This window comes from Blennius ocellaris, assembly GCF_963422515.1.
Source record: "Blennius ocellaris genome assembly, chromosome: 2".
NCBI lineage: Eukaryota > Metazoa > Chordata > Actinopteri > Blenniiformes > Blenniidae > Blennius > Blennius ocellaris.
In genome coordinates this window covers 9,392,660-9,417,069 of record NC_137651.1, presented here as the reverse complement: position 1 = coordinate 9,417,069, position 24,410 = coordinate 9,392,660, and the positions used below count along the sequence as shown (strand labels likewise).

The window sequence follows — 24,410 nt, the reverse complement described above, 5'->3', positions numbered from 1 at the left end:
CAATGCCTTCATACTGCTCATTTCTGTATCTATCTATCCTCTGCTCCAATCTATCCTCTGCTCCAAGGCCACTGGAAAGGCTCCAGGCTGCCACCTTCTGGTCACTCAGTGTTTCTACTCTAGCTCCACAATCTTTTATATAAATGGCATTCATTATCTGAAGCTGTTTCTAAAATGGGAGCATTATGACCTCTTTATTTTATTTATTTAAAAAAAAATTTCATCCTGCCTTTTTTTGTCTTCCAGGTTAACGGGACCCTTGTTACACATTCTAATCACATAGAGGTGGTGAAACTCATCAAATGTAAGTGTTTATTCAAGTGTGAGACATATTCAAAAAACACAACAATGTTTCTATGAATGAGCCTGACAAATTCTCTTGTTATTTATGCTGTTCTTTTTTTGTCTTAGCGGGCTCCTATGTGGCCCTCACAGTATTGGGGCGTCCCCCAGGGCTCGCCCAGATCCCTTTGCCTGAAGGAGAGCCTGAAATGTTGGGCGTTAGCATATCCTCACCAAACTCTCCAGCTACAGAACGCCCCCATAGTCCTCAGGACCGCCTCGCCTCGACACAGTCGCCATGGGTACGACAGGCATTAGTGCCTTCTCATCCTCTTTTCATTTCTCCAGCTGTCTTTATCTGTTACTTCTCGAAATGTGCTGTCATTTCTGCGGCGGCTCCTTTTTATCGCTGGCATTTTGTCCCTGTGTGCTTACATATTTAATAATGCACACGGATTATGTCAACGTGGTATCATCTTGAATGCGTCATTTGTCAGCTTTAATTTTTGTTTTCGCCCACAGGATGAAAACAGTATTGTCTGCAACCAGAAGGCTGACATCTTACAAAGGAAGCTCTCTAAAGAGCAGCAGGAGCTGCAGGTTGGCAAACAAATGATTATCATTTACTGTCTTCTGTTGTGCCACTGTCTTCCTCATCATTGTCTTTCGGTATATTGAAGCCCTTTATAGGAACATGGCTTGTCTCTGTTGAAAACAGCACGCATTTTTGCCTACCTTTTATTGAAATGCTTTTTTTTTTTTTTTACAATATGTGCACTTGTTTTTTGTGTTTATGGATCCATATTGTTGAATGGAATTCCGTTTGCTGTTCTTTGTTGTTTAGGCCATGAAGGAAGAGTACAGCAGGAATCCCTCCCCAAAACTACTGAAAGACATCCAGGAAGCTAAAAAATACATTCCTCAGCTGCAGGGTCAGCTCTTCAAGGCCACAGGGACAATACAGGTACTAATTCACAAATTCGCCCCGCAAAATGAGACGTCTCGGCACAGTGATGCACCAGTGACATCCGAGCAGTCTTTGTGTTATTTTGTGTCGAGCATTTAGAGATGGTTCCAGACAAACATTAATCCTAATCTTATCAAGGGATTAGGCTTTCGCTGTGGGAAGCCACTCTTTTGTGTCTGTGTGACAGCTTATTTTATACACATTACTCACTGAGCTCCGTGTTATGTGTATCAACGCATTAGTCTGCCCCATGTGTATTTTAAAGCTGTTGTATTTTATGTAATTATGTTCTTGAAATACTCATGCATACTTAGTCTAATTTTCAACCCCATATTAGTGCCTTTTTGGGGGGAAACTGCAAGTCTTATGCACATATCAGAGATTTTTATTGTGAATATCTCTTGTTAACAGTTACTAACGGAAGTCTGCCTTTGTGTGAATCTTCAGGATGCTGTTCTAGGTGGCGATGCAGACGATGGTAGCATGTATAAGCCAGAGCGCACACTGGCTTCTAAAGGAGACAACAGCAGCTCAGACCTGTCCTGGAGCAGCACTCCTGTAAGTTATTACAACATATTCTACCTCATAAGAAATGTTTGTTTTGGAGATCAGGTCAGATTTCAGACAGCAGTGCCAGTATTGTCATTCTAAAGAAACGATCAGTCCTGGTTAGATTTAGACTACTTTGTAATGGGGCATTTACCATCTGAGAAACTACACATACATGTGTATACCAAAAACCTAATGTCAGTAAAAAAAAAAAGTGTATTTGTTGTTGACTAAAAACAGTGTATAATTTAGACGAATGTACACTAAATAAACCGGTCCTGAAAAGTAGAGCCCACACCTCCGAATACCCACTTGATTCTAGTATACACTACTGATCTGTGAATGCACGCGATTAGTCCACTAAGCAATAAAAATATGTCCCATTGCCTTTCAGCACCAGGGATATTAGTCACTTGAACCAATTTGCGTTTTATTTACATACATGCCTGCTTCACTGCCACTAATTAGAGCTCCAGGACCATGAGACTGCAGTCCTCCACCGCATAGCAGTGCTCAGGTCGACTGCAGATATAAAACAGCGGGAAGTTGGCGAGGAGTGCAGTTCATCAATGCTTTCTTTGCGAAAATAAAACAATGTCATTTGTAAGCTGTGTCAGGGGGAAAATGGCATTTAATCACTCTCTTGGAACATTTTACAACCACATAGACTCAAGATTTTGGATATTAACCTGCTTGAAACAATACTGCTGCTTCTAGTGGCGCTCTCTAATGACACGCATGCCAATTACTCATCGTGTACCTCCTGCAGTGATTGTGCTTGATGTGAAAACATAATACAACTCATCATGGCATAACCTCACAAGATATGCTTCCACTTCACTTTGTTGAAGTGGAAAAACTTTAAGTTGGCAGCACGGTTAAATTGTTTCTTAATTGTTCTGGTCAGGCCGAGCTTAATTGAATCCAAAATGTTTTGTTTATTCACACCTGCAGATATCTCGCACATTCGGGCCTGGATCTCCAGACAGCCTGTGTCAAAGGGAGTCGTCCTTCCCCAGCCCAAAGAGCACACCAAGAAACAGCTACAACTCCTGCCACTCCCCAGAGACAGAGGACGTCACTGACCTGGTACCTGCTCTCTTTTGCCCCAACACTAATTTTCCTCGGCTGATCAAATATCTGTAAACACCAGCAAAAAAATAAAAAAAGGTGAATAAATAGTCCAATGGTGACTGCGGTGAGAACAGGCATACAGAGAGCTGAACAGATGAGGAGCACCTGAGTGTGCCTGTGTTAATGTGGAGGAGATCTGAGAGGTATGGGGGCCCAGGTTGTGGATTACCTTGATTGTAAGGACCAGAATCTTGAAATGGATGTATTGGTGGAGCCGCCAGAGCCCTGGGGTGATGTAGTGGGTTGAGGGGGGGGGGGGGGGGGGGGGGGGCAGCTGTGTTTTGAATGAGTTGGGTGTTAATGGAGGCTTTTTTGATGAAGGCCACAGAAAGGGGGGTTCCAGTAGTCCAGACATGAAGTGACGAGGGCGTTAACCAGGATGGTGGTGCTCTTGGCTGTGAGGGGGGGGGGGGGGGGGGGGGCAGTGGATATTTCGCAGGTGGAAGAAAGCTGAGCGGGAGATGTTATTGAATGGAGATTGAAATATTATGGAGCTGTCCAGGATGACTCCCATGACTCTTCAACAACAGGGCGGTAGAGATTATGGAGTTTTCAAACTTGACAGTGATACTGATGGTGATTTAGTGCCAACCAGGACTGCCTCGGTTTTATTACTAGTTAATTTGAGTGAATTGTGAAAGAGACAGGTATTTATTTCACTTCTCATTCATAGAGGGACATATTATGAAGGGGGCTTAAGAAGGGTGAGCTGAACAGCGTAACGGTGAAAGTGGATGTTGTATTTCTGAGTTGACGAGGGGGAGAAGGTAGATTATGAAGCCGGAGCGGACCGAGGGCAGAACCCCGTAGAACACCCGAAGTGACGGGGGATGGCTGGGACGTCAGTGAGCAGAGTTGGATGACTTGAGTGTGTCAATATTTTTGTGAGTGATTTCTCAGTGCTGTTTTGAGGAGGGACAGACTGGAACTGTTCATGCAGGTTGGTTAGGTGTGTGGATCGGGATGCAACTGTTTCTTCAACAATTTTGGTTACAAATTGGAGATTAGATAAGGGACTGAGGTTTTGGAGTTGTTGTTTTTTGGGGGTTTGTTTGTTTGTTTGTTTATTGTAGCTGATTTGAATAGAATTTGAACAGTTCCCGTGGAGTGGGAGGAGTGGATTATTGCAGTTATTTTTGATGATAGAGAAGGGGAGCAAGAATATGGGGGGGTGGCATTGAACTGCTCGTATATGTTGATTTTTGTCTTGAAAAATGACATTCGTGAATCACAGTAGGTTGTTTGTAGGTGGGGAGGCAGAGAATCCGGTAGCTTGTAACTGGTTGGCCAGGGAGAACAGGGTGCTTGTCTTCTCCTTGTCAGAACTGATCAGACCAGTGTAGCAGATTTGACCACAGTGAATGAACATTTGTTTAATGTAATGCCTGTGGGAAGAAACTCGTAGCAGTGGTTAGAGGGAGAGGTTAGAGACGCAAACTTCACTGGAGGATGGTTAAGCCTTGTTACCGGTAGAGATTTACATGAGGAATCAAAGCCAGCGCTGCATTGCAGCAGCCCACGGCTTCAGTTATGTGTATGAATCAGGTGGGTTGGAAACAGAGCAATAACCTTTCGAGAGGAATCGATAATAAATATGATCACTGAGAGTGAACAGATTCACAGCTACATCACTTTTCCTTTCCGTAACACTATTTAGAAAAACTGGTCAGAGTCGATGGTTTAGAAATTAGCTTAATTTTTTTACTTATCTGTAGTGAGGTATTTGTGCACTTTTGTCACCTCTGGAAGTTAATGCCTGAAGTAACCTCATTTGTCTTCTCTTCAGGACTCTCTGTCTCCGACCACAGTCAGCAGTCCCTCCTCCTCTCGCCTTGTCTCGCAAATCATTGGAGCTGAAGACGACTATTTTGATTCCGATCAGGAGCAGGTATTTGTCTTCACAGGGTAATATCAGCATGCCTGTCATTCATCACTGACCCACCAGATTACACCTCTGTGGAAAACGATGAAACACCACTTTCCAGATAAGGAAATAAGAAGTAACGGTCCTGTTCTGTCCTGGTTGTGTTCCAGACAAACGGCCAGTGTAACAGCTTTAACAGTATTGAGCAGCTCAAATCTCGCCCCGCCCACCTTGCTGCCTTTCTGCATCATGTCATATCTCAGTTCGACCCCGCTCCTGTGGTGAGACTCTCCTCGATTAATATCTTTTGTCTGGTCATTTCCTGTTTTCTTCCAGCCTGACTGTGTTATAATATTGTTTTCTCAGCTGTGCTACCTCTATGCTGACCTCTACAAGCAGACCAACTCCAAAGAGACCAGACGGGTGTTCATGGACCTCCACTCTTTCTTTATTGACCGGGGAGCAGTATGTCATCAGTTTTCTACCTTGTACTACTGCACTACCACACACAAAATACACCCATCAGCCATACTATTATGACCACCTGACTAATATTGTCTGGAGGCATGAGCCTCTGCAGCAGTTCGATTGACAAAGCTGCTGAATTAGACCACATGTGCAAGCTTTCACTCCATGTGTGCGTCCATGACCCAGTCACTGGTTCAATTCTTCTCCTTCATTGGCCCATTCTTGATAGAAAGTGACTGCAGAATTGGAACACCCGACAAAAACTGCTTTAGAGCTGTTCCGGGTCCTTGTCGGACTTGTTAAAATGTAATTTAATTACTTCAAATGTAAGTTGCCATAATGTCATTGTATGTCAGATGAATACATCAGTAATTTTCTTACCTAACATCGCACTCTTGTGAATTTTCTCAAATGTTTCATTTTTGTTGCAGAATTTAAAAGTTGCTGTTCCTGAATCGGTCTCCTCTGATCTTGGTGAGTATTTCATGCCACCAGCCGTCTTGTAAAGGTGGTGTTTTTTTTTTTTTTTTTTAGCCACCCTGCAGTTCTAATAGCTCACTTCAGCCATTTGGCGAGCCCCATTACCCCTTGACGTTGATCACTCAGTCAGTCTTGCACACTCTTAACCACGGTGTTAGGAAATCAAATGCTCTCATGGTTTGGAAAGTATTGCTTAAAGTTAATAACACCTATCTAGTGCGCACATGCTACAATCCCTTGATACCTGCTGACTCATTGATGAGTTCGGGTGTGTGTTTGTACTTGCAGACCGGCGGCGGACAGAACTGATCCCGGAGGAAATAAACAGACAACATGTTCAAACGCTGCAGGACTCCCTGCTTCTTGATATCCAGAGAAACCTCGAGGATTTCAGGTACGCACACCAATTCTGGATTGACATTTTAGCATATACACGAAGCTTGGGATCATGTTAACTGTTTAGTTGTTGATATATCTGATGCACGTGTACGACTGATGTGTTGGTGCGTGCAGGCAGAAGCGCAGTATGGGCCTCACAGTGGCTGAAGTGGAGCTTTCTAGACTGGACCAGGAGAGAATCAGAGATCGTGTCACGCTGGAGCGAGAACGTTCCTATGCTGAAAACATCATCACCAAGATAGACGACGTCCTGTAAGGAGCCATGCAGATCCAGACGGATGCAATTTGAATAGAGAGATGCTCATTGTCTTCAGAGTTTAACGCCATCCCCTCTTATTTGTGTTGCTCACAGGTTAACTACTCAGACCACAGAGGAAGAGAAATGGTAAGAAATCTTCTATTAGGCAAGTGTTCAGCTGATTCCTATGAGGAGGAAGTAGATTGTTGGCCACACAAATTATTCAGGCTTTCTTAACATTACATTGAAATTAGGAATGTTTCTCTTAAAGAATTGCGGCATGGTCTATTGTATTAGCCCCATTTGATTCCTTTGGATTGGAATTTATAACCGAAGCAATAAGCCTGTCAGTTGTATTGTTTCTTATTCTTTAAAGTAAAGACTTTGATGTTTCAACCAGGAGTACATAACGTCATGAAACACACACTGAACTCACTCAAGACGCATTCTACAACCCCCTCACAGTTTACAAATTGAGCACTCGGGCAGTCTCTTAAAGAAAACATGTAATTTATGCAGTATGTTTACGTTAAATAATTCAAAAGTGTGACTGACTGAAACAGCCTTGTTTGAAATGCCATATGGTCGCAGCACAGCCCAGATGGTTTGTGTAGAAATTGTATGAGAACGACTGGTATGACATATGGTACGCGTCACAATTTGGTTACTTGTTCTCCTCAAATCTGAGCTCTGCCTCGTTTTGTTGGTCAGGATTCAGAAAACTCATTACCAAATTCATGTGTTGTCGTTTTCGCTTTCATTTAGCACTACAATGCAGTATGTTATCTATACATACATGAAGCACCTTGGTGTGAGGGTCAAGGAACCTCGCAGTTTGGAATCCAAACGGGTCCGAATCAGCTTTCTTCCCAAAATTAAGGTACATCTTTTCTTCCTCAAACTCTCTCTCTCTCTCTCTCTCTCTCACTCACACTCACACTCACACTCACACTCACACTCACACTCACACTCACACTCACACTCACACTCACACTCACACTCACACTCACACTCACTCTCTCTCTCACTCTCTCTCTCTCAACTTTATGTTTTGTTTTTTAATGATTCACAGAAAAGCATCAAGGCAGAAAAAGAAGGAGAGGAGAAAGTGAAAAAACCCAGATTTCCTAGTATCCTTGGACCTCAGCGGCGGCCCAGTCGCATTGAAGCAGCATCAGGCGAGTTGGTGGTTTTTGATTTAGAAAAATGGCAACATTGCTCCTCGAGCTCTTTCAAATTTTCACGCCACTTCTCTCCATGTTCAGTGGGTAAAGCCCTGGATGGCCGGCCCCGGCCCCAGAAACAGCTGTCTCAACCGACACTCGGGGCAAGCGACCATATGGAGTCTGGTCGTCTGAGAGGCAGCCAGTCAAGCGAGGGCTCTGAACTCACACACTCCATGTCTGTCAACACCTCATCTCCAAACAGCGCCACCTACAGCTCGGACGTTAGTCGAGATGCTGATATCGGTGAGTATCCAAATGGCTTAAACCGAGGGTTTTTGCACAGCTTCGCAAACGGATGCAGATAAATGTGGGTAAAGCAGATATGCCAAAAATACTCACATTTTCGACTGGAGTAGAAGTACACATACTTTTTTTTTTTTTTTTTTTTTAATTGAGCAAGTAAGGGACCAATTTTGAAAAAACGTGCATAAGAAGTAAAGATGTTTTTGTTCAAATAGGGAGTGACATTATAAAATGTCCAAACAAAATACTAAAATACAGCAAAGCTTCTAAAACTATGTTTGTCTCACAATTGTACTTTGATGAGAATTTGGTCAATTCTATCTGTGAAAACCACTCTGTCAGAAGACCTATAATTATTTGAAGACCACATTCAATTAACAAATACTTGGCCCCATTTTTTTTTTTATTTTCTAATGAATAACTGCTTAATTAATGGTTTGACATCAAAGTGTATTTTTCCAGCTTGATTGCTTGTTCTGAATTCAGTTGGAATGATTCCAGGTGCATCTTAAGATATCAGAATACAATGAATTGTTGCATTTCTCTCTGTTAAAAGCACCTGGAAATGACTGCGCTGTATGTGGTGCTATATAAATAAAGTTGAATTGAATTGAATGAAGGGGTGTATTTTTACTCATAATCTAATTAAAACTGAAACTTCTATATAGTTTAACCTCAAGCCTTTTTGGTTCATTTGTTGTCATTTTCGCGTCTTTTTCAAAATGTTGCAATGCTTTATAATAATCGGTGGTTGTAAGGCCATAGTTACAACCGTGCTGGAATTGTTTTAATTGATATGTTGTGAGAGGATCTGTTGGGGCTGCAGTCAATCAAATTTTTAACAAGCGCCTCCAAGTATTGTAATTATCATCCGGTTTGCGTTATCAGTCACTTCATGGAGCCTGAGGTGTTGATGATGGAGAACGAGGTCATTTATCTGTTGTTACTCTGTTAGGTGGCACTTCGACACCCGGCCCCTCCAGGCTGAGTGACGGCCCTCAGTCCGACCCTCTGGACGGGTTGCCATATCCTGCTTCGCACTTTGACCTTTACAGTCTGGACCAACTTCAGGAGGACGACAGAGAAAGCGACAGGTGCATTTTCAGTCACAGCCTGAGTAACACTTGTGTTTGTCTCGCATCGGGATTTCTTGTTTTCATTATTGATTTTTCTCCTGACATTTCTAGCAGAGCTCATGAGGGAACACCAAAGGCCATAAGAAGGTGAGAATGCTCTGCTCATTCGGACTTTCTTAACTGGTATCGATCTGTAAAGAAACAAAGAAGTGCTGGTATGCTGTCGTGAATTTAATGGAGCCGACACAAAGCTAAGTTTGCTTCTCACTCTAGGCTGGAGGGATTGGGCGCCGCTGATGTCCAAAGTGAGGACGACCAAGGGACAGACTCTGAGCACGATCCACCAAACTGGCAGCAGCTGGTGGGACGGGAGGTTTTAGCGGGTCTCAGGCCTCACGAAATCAAGAGGCAGGAAGTTATCAATGGTGAGAACCTTTAATTGAAGATTCCCTTGGAAGTTCAATGTATTTTGTCAAAGAACATAGCAGGTATTGGAGAATATGGAGTAATTGTACAGACACATATGTGCATGGAGCATGCTGTGGCAAATCATCTGCCATCCTCAATGAACATTTCCTGTTGTCCTTGCAGAGCTGTTTTACACGGAGCGTGCACATGTGCGAATGCTCAGGGTGTTGGACCATCTTTTCTACCAGAGGCTCACGAAAGAGGGCATCCTGCCTGCTGCAGACATCAAGAACATCTTCACCAACCTGGAAGAGATCGTACAGCTACATGGTACGTTCCACAATAGCATGCATCCTCTATTCACTATTCTGAACATGACTGTGTTTAAACGAGGGCTCTGATTTTCTCTTCATGATCATGGTGCCTTATTTTTAGATCTTCGGAGTTGACAGACGAAGGCCGATGTTCTTTTTTTGAAATGTGTTCATCTCTCCAGTTGTCAATGCACACTATCATTACATGTTAAATGGCTGTTTTGCGCTTACTGAGATGACGCAGTGGGAAGAAACGGAAAGATATGCCAAATAAAAAGTTATACTCGATCTTTCACACAACATTATCATATCTGAATTTGAACACAATGTTAAAAGGTGGATTTAAATTTCAAGTGTCGCAATTACATAACTGGTAAGTCGCACGGGCCCTCGTTTGAACTGTTGGGAAGTATAAATAAACCTCAAAAGTAAGTGCATGTCAATTAAAATAAAGTTCAAAGTCAAACTTTATCATTATATAGTTCCTCGCATTGCTGTGTTGTATTATTCGTCTGTTATCGTACACATGCATATGCCGACTGTCCTTCGGTGCCTCTGCTTTGATTTTCAGTTTCAATACTTGAGCAAATGGCAGCGGTTCGGAAGAGAAATGAGTCTTCGGTAATTGATCAGATAGGAGATGACTTGCTCTCCTGGGTGAGTACAATTCTCAGGCCAAAATTGTATTTCCACTTTCACACAATTTCTTGTATGGAATAAATTTCAAGATGACTGATGTGGGTGGGGGGAAAAAACATATTGTGCTCAATGAAATTGAACTGTTGCCCGAAATTGCTTTATGATGAGAAAAAAAAATTTGATGTTGGTATGGGATTGCTATTCCCGGCCTCAGTTCTATTATTTTCGATGTCATGTACATGAACTCAACAGTACATTGTATACATGACACTGAAGGGATCGTCTGTGGTTTTTTTTTTGTTCATACTTCACATGAAAGATAAAAATTGATGCTGAAGAATGTCTCCCCTCCTCAGTCACAAGAAATGTCATCTCGGTGGCACCAAGAGCAAGAAGTGGGAGCTCCTTCCTCAGTAAATGGTTATGTCACACAATGGCCTAGATTTGGATGACATCTCGGCTTCTTGGTATCACATTTGATGTGAGAAGTGGCCATATATCAGCTGGCAGCCGCGTCTAAATTCTCTCTGTGAAGAATAAGTAGGGTAAACGGTCCCCTGAGGGCCTGAGCATTGATCCAGACTGCATTGAACCTTAAGCCATGTCTACTGCAAGGCTATAAGTCCGGCCCCCTTCCGGGAGCCGCCTGCTCAATTGCAGTGGTTAAATACGGGCTATTTCCATGGCAACAACCCCCGACCCAGATTGGCTGACTTTCTGTCCATTTCTGTTCTGGCCTGTCTGGTGGTCACAGTTCAGCGCTGGAGAGGAGGAGAAGATCAAGCAGGCTGTGGGCAAGTTCTGCAGCAACCAGCCTTTTGCTTTGGAGCTCATCAAGACCAAGCAGAAGAAGGACTCCAGGTTCACATCATTCATCCAGGTACTCTCAGATTGCTCATGTCGCACAGAAAAAGAGTAATTTGTATTAACTGTTCATGTAATAGTTGGTATTACGGCCTGAATCATGCTCAGAATGTCACTACCAAAAAGGTTAAATTGCCAAGTCACAATATATGTTGGTTAAAAGAAACATTTGAGCTGTTTTGTGTCCGTTTCAGTGCGTTTAACTCCGATGACATTGCTTTACAGGAGGCAGAGAGTAACAGACTGTGTCGCCGACTGCAGCTTAAGGACATCATTCCTGTAGAGATGCTACGGCTCACAAAGTACCCCCTGCTGCTAGACAACATCGTCAAGTACACAGGTGCTGTATTGTTGCCTTATAATCAGAGTGCTTTTACCACAGGTGGCTGGGATTTGCTCATCAACAACTCACATTACATGCACAAGGTTGCTCCTGCCCAAATTATTTCATTAGTGGGTGTTTGTGCTCTTAGATTAGATACATGGAAAATTGTGAAGAGTAGTCACTGGGAAATGAAAGAAAATCTGCAGTTTATTCAAGGTTTGTTTATTGAGCTCCTGTGATTCCATCCCCGGCTTCTGAACACGAGAACTGACCTCATAGGTAACACATTAGAAAAAGTCATTTTGATTCTGCCTCGCATGCTGGGGACCTTTATAAAAAACATAATTAACTGATTAACTGCTGCTGTTGTATTTGCATGACTGTAACTTGTCTGAGATGCTCTTAAACATCCTGCTGTTATAGATAATAAGTCAACTCAGACAAAGCGTCAGCGAATGACTTAAAGTCACAAATTACATTCATTACATTAACTGGAAAGCCTTAGTTTTCTGACTTGTTTGACGTGCTGTTTTCATCCACGTAAAGGTGTGTTTCTATGGATATTTCATTATTTAGAAAACTGCAGCAGAACATGAATTAGCCAACACTGCAGCAAAGATTTTATGTTACATTTGAAAGAGCCTGCTGTGTCTATATACTCTGGTATGAACAAAGTAAAAAATAACTGCACAGAAATGTAAAAGGAAAAAGTTGGATTTTTTGGGGAATAATTTTCAGAGTGAGATCGATTTGGTCAACCTCCCATTATCTGCCAAACAAAGTCACAACTGCACCCTTTTCTGCTTGAGCCAATTCCATTTGACCTGCAACGTCACAAACTAAGACAATAATCATTAGTGAGTTTGCAAGTTAACAACCGAGAGGAATGACAATGGACAACATAAACAGTCCGCCGGCTTCTTCTGTTTGAGCTGCTTATCTTTTTATCTGTTGTGCTACCTCCAGTCAGATCAATTTACATTTGTATTATTTAGTTGTGTTAGTCCCATTTTCAAAACATCAATCTTTACATTTACTTTGAATGTCCAGTACTCTACATTTTGCATTAGGAAATGGATTGATTCTCTCTAATCTATACATACCCTCTGACTACAACATTTTATTGCCGGGGGGAACAAAATCTACACTTTCGTCATAGTGAACAGCATTAATTCACCACAAAACACACAAAATAAATGTATGATTAAAACATGACTTCCCCTGCTGAGTAAAGTCAGAAATTGGTTTCCATTATTACATCATGACAATGCCCAACCTACAGGTACTATGGTGGAGCTTTACCCAATTAACTATAGGCAGACACAAAGGAAACGTGTTTAATCTAAATAAAATTATTATTTCTTGATCGATTTTGACATCCACGTTATACAAAGCAGATTTAGACAGAATTAGATCTCTCTCATGAAAACAGAAAGTTAGAGCATGAAGAATGACCACGGTTTAGAAAAGATGATACTTTATGTAGAAATTTCAGTTTTTCATTCACACACACACACACACACACACACACACACACACACACACACACACACACACACACACACACACACACACACACACACACACACACACACACACACACACACACACACACACACACAGACATAGTCTGCTTACAAGATTGTATGTTTTTTGTTTTTTTCAAAAATATTCGTGTCTCGGTTACACCGAATTCAAATAACCAAAAAGGGAATTGAAGCACCAATCATGCCCACACAGTGTGTGCGTGAACCTCATGTTGATCATTTTAAATTTGAATTCTATGTTCTTTATAGATTAATCTAAGTGGTGTCCTATTTGATAAAATTGTGTACTTTCAAATGAATTTCTTTTCATTTGAATTCAGATTTTCCTTCAGTTACCACCAGGTGGAGCTTTTGTTCGTATGGCTGCTTCAAAATCAATGTCCTACATCAGGAGTGTTAAACTGGAGTTCAATGGCCACACACAGCTTGGTTTGATATCTAGTGGGATGAACCTGTGACGTTTTAACATAACGACATTTGTAAGCTCAAAATTTTTCCTATGTTTGTGAGCTAGTTCTCACCATTGTTCACTTATTAATGCAATCCACCAAGTCGTTTATTATATTTAATACTGAATTGTATTTTTTTTCTCTGTGATTTTGACCATCAGAAAGTTTATTCCGTGCAGCCTAATGGATCTTCTGGTAGCCCGCTTTCATGGCCCCGCTTTTCCCAGGTGTTTGCGCTGTTTGGCAAAATGTCAAAACAAATTTGAGGAGTCCAAGCAATGTCACCAGCTGTAGAGAAGGACAGTATTGCAAGGTTAATGTTTATTCACTGAAAAACGAGTTGATGAAACTGAAGTTGTCCTTGCAAAATAAAGCAATAGAAACACTGTAAACACTGAAGAGTGTGCACATTTTGGGGGAAACATTGTGTCACCCTGTTTTTTTTACCCAGGGTGGGGGGGGCACAACATATACCTGTATAAATGAGACTATACCTTTCCAAAACATTGCCACCACAAGCTTCCATAGTCCAGTCACAAATACTCAATTTGTCACTGACTGTTTGAAAAATGGCAGTTCAACTCTCTATTAAACCTGTTCTGCTCAGAAATGCATGCAGCTCCAGAGTCTGCTGACTTGATAAGTGATGCTTTATTATATCTGCAGTCTAGTTCATCACACTTGACAGGTTCGGGTTTATAGCGGGTTGCACCACTGAAAAGTGTACAAAACAAACTCTTGTGATTATCTTATCAAAACCTAATTCTTGCTGTGGAAGTTTGGCTGCTTGATGTCTATGTTCGACCTCTATCCAGTACAAACTCTCTTATTGTGTTCAGCCCAGCTCTGCTGTGATCCTCAGGTCAATTATATCCCAATGAGGCTGTTAATTCAGGATGGAAATTAATTTACCCATGTTGCAAGTAACCATGGCAACACATGAAGGGAGGCATTAATACTTAATTTGCATTTAATCATGTGAACACAGTATAACTCAGTAGATAAAAATGGAAATCAACACTTAAGGAAGAAGGGGAGTGAGATGAAAGTGAGCCAAACAAAGTCTTTAACATGTGTGCGTGTGTGTATCAACAAGCCAGCTGTTGTGAATTACACAGACAAATGGAAGACATTTTAATGATGCTGGAGGGCCAGCGCTAACTTTTGGGAAATATTCGCACCCTTTATTTGGTCCCATCATTTCAGCCCTGGCCGGTTTGACTTGCACCCCAAGCGAAAGCACTAATGATAAAGAATAACCAGCTATTTTGGGCCATAATGCCCCCCCCCCCCCCCCCCCCCGCTTTATCATCATTTTTGAGAATGATGACGTGTTAATGGAGAGGGGAAGTATCAATTTGTCGGACAGCTGCCCAGCAGGACTCACCACGCTCTGTTCTGGTGTCTTTTCAGACAACACGGTGGAGAAAGACAAAGTCAAGCAGGCAGCGGACTGCTGCAGAAATATTCTCAGCCACGTCAATCAGGCTGTGAAGGAATCTGAGGACAAGCAGGTATTTTGATTTATTTCTTCTTCTTCTTCTTTTTTTTTAATATGTTTTTTAGTTAAAGACAGCTGCTAGATTTTCTCTTCCTTCCCTTCAGTCTCATCCTCAGTTGTTCCTTTTTTTCCTGCTTAGACACAATTGGGTTTTTTTTCACGACCTGCTTCGCTCCTCAGACGGGTGGGTCCCTTCTAAAAAGCACTTACTTACCCCCCCCCCCTCTCTGCCTCTGCTTAACTCCTCCAGAGGTTGGAGGACTATCAGAGAAGATTGGACCTCTCCTCTCTAAAGCAGACGGACAACCCTATGATCCTGGAGCTGAAGGTGAGTTCTTTGCACAACCCTTTTATCTTTACACACTCCGCTGGCATGCACTTTTCTGAATTTGGCCCCATTCACATTCTCTGTGTTTCTTTTCCACATCCATCAGCATCTGGATCTAACCAAGAGAGCAATGGTGCACGAAGGTCCACTGTCATGGAAAGTGAACAAGGACAAAACTATTGGTTCGTGAATTTTTCCTCATAAGAATTTAATGGCATTCAGCCTCCTGTAACCCAGCTTCATGTCGACCCATGCCATTCTTTCCTTTCAGAATTGTACACTCTCCTCCTGGAGGACATCCTGGTTCTGCTGCAGAAACAGGACGAGCGTCTCATCCTGAAGTGTCACAGCAAGAACCTGGCAGGCACTGCGGACACTAAGCATATCTTCAGCCCCATCATCAAACTCAACACTGTGCTGGTGCGCTCGGTGGCCACAGGTCAGTTTCAAACGGAGTCGAGTGAAAAATTGAGCAGGAACAACTGCTCACATCTTCGCACTGTCGAAGCAAAGAGAAGATCAGGTCATGATCGGGATGTTTGCACTGTGGTGTGCGAGAAGAGAGCAAAAAGCCACAACTTGGCTGCCAGTCGGCCATCAGCTGAATTTACAACAGTCGACCAAAATTTGCTGCTTGTCATAAATTTTCAGGCCGCTGTGGCGGTGAAGCAGCGTAATCCATCCACGCTGTACCTGCACGAAGTGTCGATCAGTGTGAACGCGCCGTAACAAGGCTGTCTGTATAGAATCCATACAGCAAGATCCTTTCCTCAGGTTCACTCTTCAAGTCGGCCAAACACACTGCCCTTGTCTTCTCGGTCACCTCGTGTTCATTTGATCAGATTAAGAGATGCACAGATGACAAAGGCAGCACATTTTGATATGAAACAGGTGCTAAGAGCTTCACCGGTGCCCACTGATCTGTTCTTTAGTGAACAGTGAGGGATTTCCAAACATTCTGCTCAACATAGAGAAACCCGTGGATTTTGTTTAACAAAATAAAAGAAAAATGTCTCAGGATTAAAGTCAGCATGATGTGTAAAAGCCTCCCTCTCCTCCCGCCAGACAACAAGTCTTTCTTCGTCCTGTCCATGTCAGACAACGGAGCTCAGATCTACGAGCTGATGGCGCCCACAGTCTCAGATCAGAGGACGTGAGTCCAAACGCCCTTCCATCGATTCATAGCATTTTTACTGCTTCATTTGTTAAGTGGCCTAATGGCTTCTTTCTCCCCTCTATGCAAGGTGGCAGCGACTCATCACCCAGAGAGCCGATACCATGAAAGTGAAGCCTCACAGCGTCATACCGTTACCTCAGACCGAGTATGCTGCTCAACGTTATCAGTGCACTTGTGACGCTTCCCAGTGTTTGGGACTTGTTACTAACCTACAGTCCTGCATGTGTGATAGTGGAGACAGAGACGGCGTGGAGATGATCACAGCGGGCGTTTCCAGGCTGAGTCGAGACCCGGACCGTACATCCACCGGAAGCACACAGTCCACAGGTAACTGGAGCCGTCTCACTTACCCACTTGAATCCTTCTCCCACCACATTGCTTAACTATCCCACCCAGAGCAGCTGTGTTGATAGTGTGTCTCTTCATTAGAGCTGGTCTGATAGCTGTAATTACACCTCCTCAGATAAAGAGAGCAGTCCAGCCTCCAGAGGAGCACTGCAGACTTCTCTACCTGGGGGTAATCCATTTGAAGGAGTGAAGGCTGAGGAGGAGGAGGAGGAGGAAGGTTTCGTGGACCCAGAGCTCCCTTATCAGGCTGCCGAGGATCGCCGAGAAGGAGACTCATTCAACGCGTTTCCCTCCAAGGCCGACGAGGCCTTGAAAACACGTACGTACACAGGAGAAGAGCGACCCTACGTGTGTTGCCCACGCGGCGAACTCACTGCTTCCTTTCTTCTGTCAGTGGCAGCGCTGAAGCAGGTGCTGGTGACCCAGCTGATGTCCCAGGAGGCGGCCGAACAAACCAAACGCTCCACGGGGGCCCGCCTCCTCCGGACCACCTCGCTGCGGACCCCCATCGACAGCCGGGCTCGGGTGATGGTCCACAACGGGTCCGAGAAGACCAGCTCCCAGACGGAGGACCTGGCGCTGGACCTGGGCTCAGGGGACACCGGCTTCTTCGACTCTCCAGAGGATTATGGTGAGACGAGATGGCTGCGAGTTGGTTTCACTGGATTTTCCGCTGTCGGATTCAGCTCAACCTGCGGTTTCTCATGACGGCGTATATCAAAATCCAAAAAGTTTTGAAAATGCAGAGCAATCCCAAACTCAGTCAATATTTAATCCCCAAATTCCATTTTAATTCTTGAATTAAAATGTTACTCTCAACACACAATACAACCACTTTGTTCTCAACCTTTTAAATCTCCTCTTGTGATATTCCATTTTTTTTTTTTTTTAACATTCATTTATCCTCAACATTCAGAATTTTACCCCCTGATGTTTTGACCTTTACCGCTGACAGTGAATTTTATGTCTCCACTTTAAACATTCTGATTTTATTCATTATTTATTCTCGATATTACTCTCTTTTCTTTATTTCTTTCTTTCAGGGTGTTGACATTCTGTTTTCACTGTCAGTTTCTCTTGTTTGTTCACTCAAAACATCTGGCCTTCATCGTTTAGATTCTGATGCCAACGTTTTGTCGTCACTGTTGAATTGCAGCATAGATAAATTTCCAGTCTGCTTGTGATCTTTCCAGCGGGATATTTGGTCCTGGAGGGTTACGGCAATCCGGGCGAGAGCAGCACAGACGACGACATCTTGGCAGCTGCCACAGGGAAGAAGCAGCTGAGTGCCTCCAAGGGCTGCGCCGCCGACTCGGGCATCAACCTGAGGTTCTCCTCCACCTCGCAGGTCGGCAGCCTCTCGTCTTTCAGCCGGCAGGTCCTGTGTCATCTTCGAAGTCTTCAGGCCAACCTCAACTATCTGAAGGTATCCAACATGAGACCCCCTCACAGCGAACACCCGCGGTAAATATCACGATGCGTACGTGCAGTGATGATTTCATCAATGTGTTTTTTCTTTGCAGGAGGTTGAGGCCAAGTACAATGATCTAATACGCCAAAGGCCCGAGAGGTCGGCATCGGACACGGAGGGAAACAAAGGTATCCCAGTTTCTGTTCAGTAGCTGTGAGAAACTTGGAAAAGTTTCAGTTCGGAAACACGTTTCTCGATTTAACACCCACCTCAGCAAATTACAGGTTATCAAAAACACAGGTAATTTGTCTGCCGTACGTGAGAGGTGTGTGGGAGGAGCAGGCAATACTTTAAATTCTGCAAACACATCAACTCGACCACAGCACGGAGATTTACTTCAAGTCCAAGAAAAACAGAGCAGCTTCCTCTCCCAAATCAAAAGTGAAAGTGAACGCACACAATCTCATAAGCATCGAAGGGATTTTACTTTAAAATATTAGTAACAGCCCGCTGGGATGCGTGGGCAACTCGAGCAACAGCAAAGCCGTGCGAATTTTATTGATAAGTTATTTATCGTTTCAATTTCAATTTCCTTTTTAAAAATAAAAATTTTTTTGGGAGCTGCCACAAAGGATGACAAGAGAGGAAGCTCTGAAAAGATTGATGGGTGTAGCGATTTAGCTGTAACAGAAGAGGTGGAGGCAGACCAAAAGACGAAGAAGATACTCGTAAAACCTTTTTTGACATTTATTGTACTTTCAGTTGAGAAAAGATGAAGTTTAACGAGGTGGGTAATTCATTTTAAAACACCACTTGTTTTCTTCATTTTAATCGCAATGTCATGTGAAAGAAATCTAACATACAGAGAAAAGAGAAAATACACAGGCATTTATTAAGGCTATGTAATCTGGTCAAATGCTTTTATTTTATTTTTTTTATGTGAACTGGTTAGTACTGTGTTTTACTCAAATGAATGAATGAATGATATTTGGTAACATTTGTTGAATTAAATTGCTTTTGTACTTTTTGTAAGTGTGAGTTAGATTTATGATTTTCAGCATCAACAAGGAGTCGCATGTTTTTATGTCCATATGCGCCGTTAATCCGTTAATCTTCTGATCTCTTTCCTCCTCAGAGAAAAGATAGTGGGAGAGTCTCCGGTCCCAAAGAGGATGTACCGACTGGTGGTCTGTTCCTTCCTCTCCTGTCCCGGACTTTTCTGGACGTCCTATAAGCTTGTCCTCTCACTGCTGAGCCGCTCTGCCGTTCTTTTTCTCCATCGCCGTCACCGCAGGAAAAAAAAAACAAGAGACTTTGAGTGCGAGCGAGCGTTTGAGGGGAGGAGTCACCGTCGGGACGCCGCACCCTCTCCACCCGCCTCAGCACAAGGCAATCAGGGAAGTGGGATTGCCCCCCCCCCCTCCAGAAACCTCACCCTCCACCTCCTTTTCCACCATTTAAGCCCCACCCACCCCCCGAACTCCCTGCAAGAAAGAGAACTTATACCAAAATGTACAAAGATGTGTGTTTAGAATATATATATGAAACACAAAACAAGAAAAGGAAAATTTTAAGATAATGTATTAAGATTTTTTTTATCCCAAGATGTATTTATTTTCTTTCTTTTCGTTTTTTTTTTTTAAGTGTTTTTCCCACATTGCTTGCATGCTTTTTTTTTGTTGTTTTTTTGGGCCATGGCGTTTCCTTTTTTTTTTTTTTTTTTTGGCTGCTTGGATCACACGGGGTGAGTGTGAGTGCACACGAGCATACACGCATCCTGTGATGACAAGGTAGGAGTATACTCAGACTGATAGAGGCCAGAGTTGCACTGGTGGTGAATAGATCTCATCGTGTTGAAAACAAACAAAGGAAAGAAAGAAAACAAAACAAAAAAAAGAAAGAAGAATCCTCTTCAATTGTGTTTCAAATTGAGAATTCCCCATGCATTCAAGGTTGTGCTATAAACTAGAATGAAGAGTCGCTCGGCTCTGATCTGGTCCTGTTGTATTTCTATGCTGACTCCTTTGTCCTCGTCCTGCTCTTCCTCGCTGTGAAGGACTATTTTGTCTCATCTTTTTTTTTTTTTTTTCGTGACTTTCTCTCTCCCCCTTTTCTCTCTCCTGTGAACATGTATGGGTGTCATCTCTCTACTCCTCCCTTGCAGCCCAGTGGATTTCCATGCTTATTTATCCCCTGCTACCCTCTTATGTCATGCTTCCTCCTCTGCCTCTGGGTATCTGTTGTGTGCTCCCCCCCCGTCCTTGTCCCTTTCCTCTCTTCTTCAAGGAGTGGTTATGCCCTTTCTGTGTCAGCTCCTGACAGACGCTGCTTCTTCATCTTCCCGCTACTGTTGGCAACGCTGATCCGACTGCCGGATATTCTAATAATGTCATGAAGTTCAACATATACTGTACAATGATCAAGTTGGAAGGTTTATGCATAACTTTACAAAAATAAATGGTGCCATGACACATCCAAAAAGAAAACGTGCCTCTTTTTCTTTGGGTTTTTTTTTGTTTTGTTTTGTTTTTTTTAACCACTGCTGTGCCTGGTTTTAGGAGGATGAAGCTTTTTCACAGAGCTTGAAGTGGTAATTTTTGCTTGATTGCAGGCGTTGTAACTTTTTTCTCTCGCTCTTTTTTTTTTTCCAACAACATCAAAAAATGTGACATTGCTCGTGGATGAACTTGCAATTTCATGTAAGTCTACTAATTTCACTGAACACACTGCTGAGAGGGAAATAAAAATGTGTGCCACACTAGCAAGGCGTTAAACCAGCCGGCTTGAACATTTGACTTGTACAGTACTTATTGAGTGACAGGTACAGTAATGGAAAAATGATTGGAAGCCATTTTGAAGACTGAGATCAAGGACAAGGGAGAATCACTTGTAACGGCTCTTTGTCTTCGATAATTCTTGAATTTTTCTTTTTCACTCCCTGTTGCTAAAAGCACTTTTTTTATTTTATTTTATTTTTTTTTAATTGACGTGACGAAAATGTTCAGTTGTGTTATTAATGTCAAAACATGAAAGAAACAAGACGTGAGGCAGTTAGCCTGCTCGCCTCCTTTCTATCTGACTGAGTTATGGGTCATCCCCATGGGAAGGGTCAGTGTTTCCTTTCCGTGTCTAATGGCGGTAATGTACCCGTCCTACATGGACTGTCCTCGTGTCCTGACATGCCTCACAGTATAAATCCGCCACCCGTCTGGGCCGTTGCTATATTTCCTTTCGACGAGGCGTCACCTCGACACACTCTCGGGTTACTTTCTGTGTCTGTGTGTAATCGGCCCCCGGTGATTTATGCTCTGTTCATAGAGCTTGTTTTCTGAAGGATGTTGCAGGTCATAATGGTAATATCACCCGACAGTAAGTGAACCCCATAAAGCCCAACATAAACATAAAAAGTGGCAACCACAGCGGATAATGGTCATTTCTTTGTTGTGAGAATTCTTCACAATAATTTAGCTTTGAAACCATGCATGTTTATAATGGACATAAATTTGTCGGATCCCGGTTGCCCGCCAGCCTCAATCAACATCTTCCACTAATACTGAGGCTCCAGTTAAATTAGCTAATTCTCGTTATTCTGGAGTTTTAATCATTCAACCGGCCCAACAAAAATCAAAAGAATGCGTTTTCCAAAATGGGCAAAAAGACTGGTCTACTGCACATTCCACAAACGCATGTCTCTTATAAATATAGCATCATTTCAAGGATAAAGTTAATAACAGAAACTGTCTCTCACTAATTACTTTGGTAATTGTTGTCACAGTTGCAGTTACTGAAGTTTGCGTGAGCTTGCTTTTCACTACTTATGTCATGGATGACACCATGTGGAGAGCTGCTGTCTCTCTGTTCCGGCTTCCTGCGTTGTCCTCAGGGATGTTTAACCTGCTAAACGTTTGAGTTTTACTGTTACTTGGAGATAATTGATCAAACACTACAGAAATCTGAATATCCTACAGTTCAGCTCTTTGATTCATGGGACGTATTGTCATTACCAGGGCTGCAGACAATGTGAGACATATTTGCATATTGATCAAAGTAGTTATTTTCTTTTTTCAATTTTCTCTGACTGTATTTAAAGGAAGCCTCCACTGGATCCATGCTTTCATGTTACTGTTTGTTTTGGGGTTTTTTTCAGGAGTTTGAACAGTAACTGGAGGACCAGGCTCTCAGTTTGCATGTTGTCTTTTGTGCATGTCACTCACAGTGCTTGTGCCTCCCAGCCCTGAGCTGGATGGACATTTGAGTACTTCTGCAGCCACTCGTGTTAACAGTGACGTTTTGTTTAATATGATTTCAGGAGTGTGTTTGTCTTTGAGCCATATCAGATTTATCTGGAGTTGAGGTCCGCCGAGTCAAAGACTGCTCCACTCTGGAGTTATAATAAAATCATCAAATTGGATTTGACTGTATTTATAATTCAGCCTAATGGCAGAGGGAGGGTGCTTCACTGTTGGGTTTGAATTGCAGGAAACTCAGCTGTAATTCCATAAAGCTGCACTGTGTGAGTGACTTCAATAAGGAGCACTTTAATCGAGAGTAACCAGAGTCTCATTTGTATTGCAGACTCCTAGAAAGTGTTCTATATTAGTGGCGAAACTTTGACGCTCACCTGTTGCTTGTGAGTGACCAAATCTGAATGAAACATGACATGTTAAGCATCTTTTTGCCCCGAGGAACTTCAATACTAAAAAGGTAGTTGGAAACATGAGCAACGCGGGCATTTCGGGGCATTTTAATCTTATCCCTTTAGTCAAAATGCCAGGAAATTTTTTTCTGACCTTAAGAGAAGGAAGTGTTTTCAGTCGGCGCTTGGCAGCAGTAAATGTCAGGCTGGTGAGGAGTTTTAAAGAAACTGAACTCAGGGAGGTTTGATGAAGGACACAGGGGGAAGGTGATGTTCATTACCAGCAGGTGGCAAGCTTCCACCATTAAACCATGTGTGGAGGAGACCCACCCGAAAACCTGCAGTGACATCAGTGTTTTAAATAACCCAGGGTGCCTATTGATCTCCCAGATATATGTGAGCCCAGTGTCGTGACGAATAAACGAACGAAGGAGTGCTTCCTGCTGGCCTCCGTAATGAGAGGACGCTGCGGTCAAGAGGCTCCTGCAGTGGAAGAGACAGCTTTTATGGTGATTTCTGTCCCATTTTACTGCTACCTGTAGTCCTGGAGTTGCATCTGCTGGTGATTGTGCATGGTGTGTGCTAAGTGGAGAGCACAGTGTGAATGACACTCTCCTTCTTTTGGTCTCCCCCGACTGAAGGCATGCTGCAGTGAAACAGAGGAGAGAGAGAGAGAGAGAGAGGGGGGATGTTATAGGGAGACAATGAGAGGGCAGACGAGTAGAAACTTGGCCAAGCAGTTAATAAGAGAGAGGCTGATAAATTAACAGTTCGGGTGGGGGGGTAAAAGACAGGATAGATGAAGCAGGGGACAGAGGGAGAATAGAAGGGTCGCTAATTGATTGTGTGACTCCTCCACATGCACCTGTCGTCCAGCTAATTGGAGTGGTGAAGACAAAGAAGAGAGAGGTGTCATTCAGTCACATCAGAGGCTTTCAGGAGGTCTGACCCTGTCAAGCTCTGACAAGACGACTCTTTCCCCTCTCATATCCAACTCGAGCCATCGGGGCACATGTGGGGTTTTTTTTAGCCTTCAAGAGCAGTCCCAATGAGAGTGCATATGTGCAACTGTTGTTTTTCTCTTATTTTTCACCCACGAGGTCCTTGAAGTTGTGTCATCCTCTAAAAATAGAATGAAAAACAAAACAAAAACCCTAACAGAAAACATTCATGTTTTCAAATCCTGATTTGCATACATTTTGGGAGCATATTCAAGGTGGGAAAAAAATGAAGTTGAGGATTTGATGTGTTTACCTGATGCTCAGGATCACAAAGAACTGTTTTGCGGATGATTATAGTGGAGCACATCATTAAGGTTGTTGCTATGGGGCTTAGTTCTAAGATAAGGATGCTTGACTAAACAACTCACCTGTGACAGGAGGCAAACACTTTTACTTTTTTTTTAAGGAACTTTTACGTCCACATTTCCATAAAAAGCTTTGCAATAATCATACGGTCTGTGCATACATTAGTATACTGCTGCTGAAACATACTTTCCCTTCATCCATCTGCATCCATCTTTATCCAGTCCAGAATC

At 42.9% G+C, this 24,410-nt stretch overlaps 1 protein-coding gene across 5 annotated transcripts in view; it reads left to right on the top strand.

The window, feature by feature from the left end:
• arhgef12a (Rho guanine nucleotide exchange factor (GEF) 12a) overlaps window positions 1-20,688 on the top strand; it is a 47,611-nt gene extending 26,923 nt beyond the window's left edge. For 3 of the 5 annotated variants that reach the window (XM_080508135.1, XM_080508133.1, XM_080508134.1), the window contains 34 exons: window positions 247-304; window positions 412-584; window positions 805-882; window positions 1,127-1,246; window positions 1,697-1,807; window positions 2,753-2,887; window positions 4,719-4,820; window positions 4,967-5,077; window positions 5,163-5,261; window positions 5,696-5,738; window positions 6,033-6,138; window positions 6,258-6,395; window positions 6,496-6,528; window positions 7,147-7,261; window positions 7,454-7,559; window positions 7,647-7,850; window positions 8,806-8,944; window positions 9,038-9,073; window positions 9,200-9,351; window positions 9,518-9,664; window positions 10,220-10,305; window positions 11,042-11,167; window positions 11,377-11,491; window positions 14,886-14,986; window positions 15,224-15,301; window positions 15,408-15,483; window positions 15,573-15,740; window positions 16,367-16,454; window positions 16,546-16,805; window positions 16,942-17,145; window positions 17,221-17,457; window positions 18,020-18,252; window positions 18,350-18,425; window positions 19,373-20,688. In XM_080508135.1, coding sequence (XP_080364261.1) covers window positions 247-304; window positions 412-584; window positions 805-882; window positions 1,127-1,246; window positions 1,697-1,807; window positions 2,753-2,887; window positions 4,719-4,820; window positions 4,967-5,077; window positions 5,163-5,261; window positions 5,696-5,738; window positions 6,033-6,138; window positions 6,258-6,395; window positions 6,496-6,528; window positions 7,147-7,261; window positions 7,454-7,559; window positions 7,647-7,850; window positions 8,806-8,944; window positions 9,038-9,073; window positions 9,200-9,351; window positions 9,518-9,664; window positions 10,220-10,305; window positions 11,042-11,167; window positions 11,377-11,491; window positions 14,886-14,986; window positions 15,224-15,301; window positions 15,408-15,483; window positions 15,573-15,740; window positions 16,367-16,454; window positions 16,546-16,805; window positions 16,942-17,145; window positions 17,221-17,457; window positions 18,020-18,252; window positions 18,350-18,425; window positions 19,373-19,383 — 4,065 coding nt within the window. In that variant the 3' untranslated portion in view covers window positions 19,384-20,688. The remainder of the gene's footprint in view (window positions 1-246; window positions 305-411; window positions 585-804; window positions 883-1,126; window positions 1,247-1,696; window positions 1,808-2,752; window positions 2,888-4,718; window positions 4,821-4,966; window positions 5,078-5,162; window positions 5,262-5,695; window positions 5,739-6,032; window positions 6,139-6,257; window positions 6,396-6,495; window positions 6,529-7,146; window positions 7,262-7,453; window positions 7,560-7,646; window positions 7,851-8,805; window positions 8,945-9,037; window positions 9,074-9,199; window positions 9,352-9,517; window positions 9,665-10,219; window positions 10,306-11,041; window positions 11,168-11,376; window positions 11,492-14,885; window positions 14,987-15,223; window positions 15,302-15,407; window positions 15,484-15,572; window positions 15,741-16,366; window positions 16,455-16,545; window positions 16,806-16,941; window positions 17,146-17,220; window positions 17,458-18,019; window positions 18,253-18,349; window positions 18,426-19,372) is intronic. The other 2 variants (XM_080508137.1, XM_080508136.1) reach the window with 1 other exon arrangement.
• The last annotated feature ends 3,722 nt before the right edge of the window (window positions 20,689-24,410 follow it).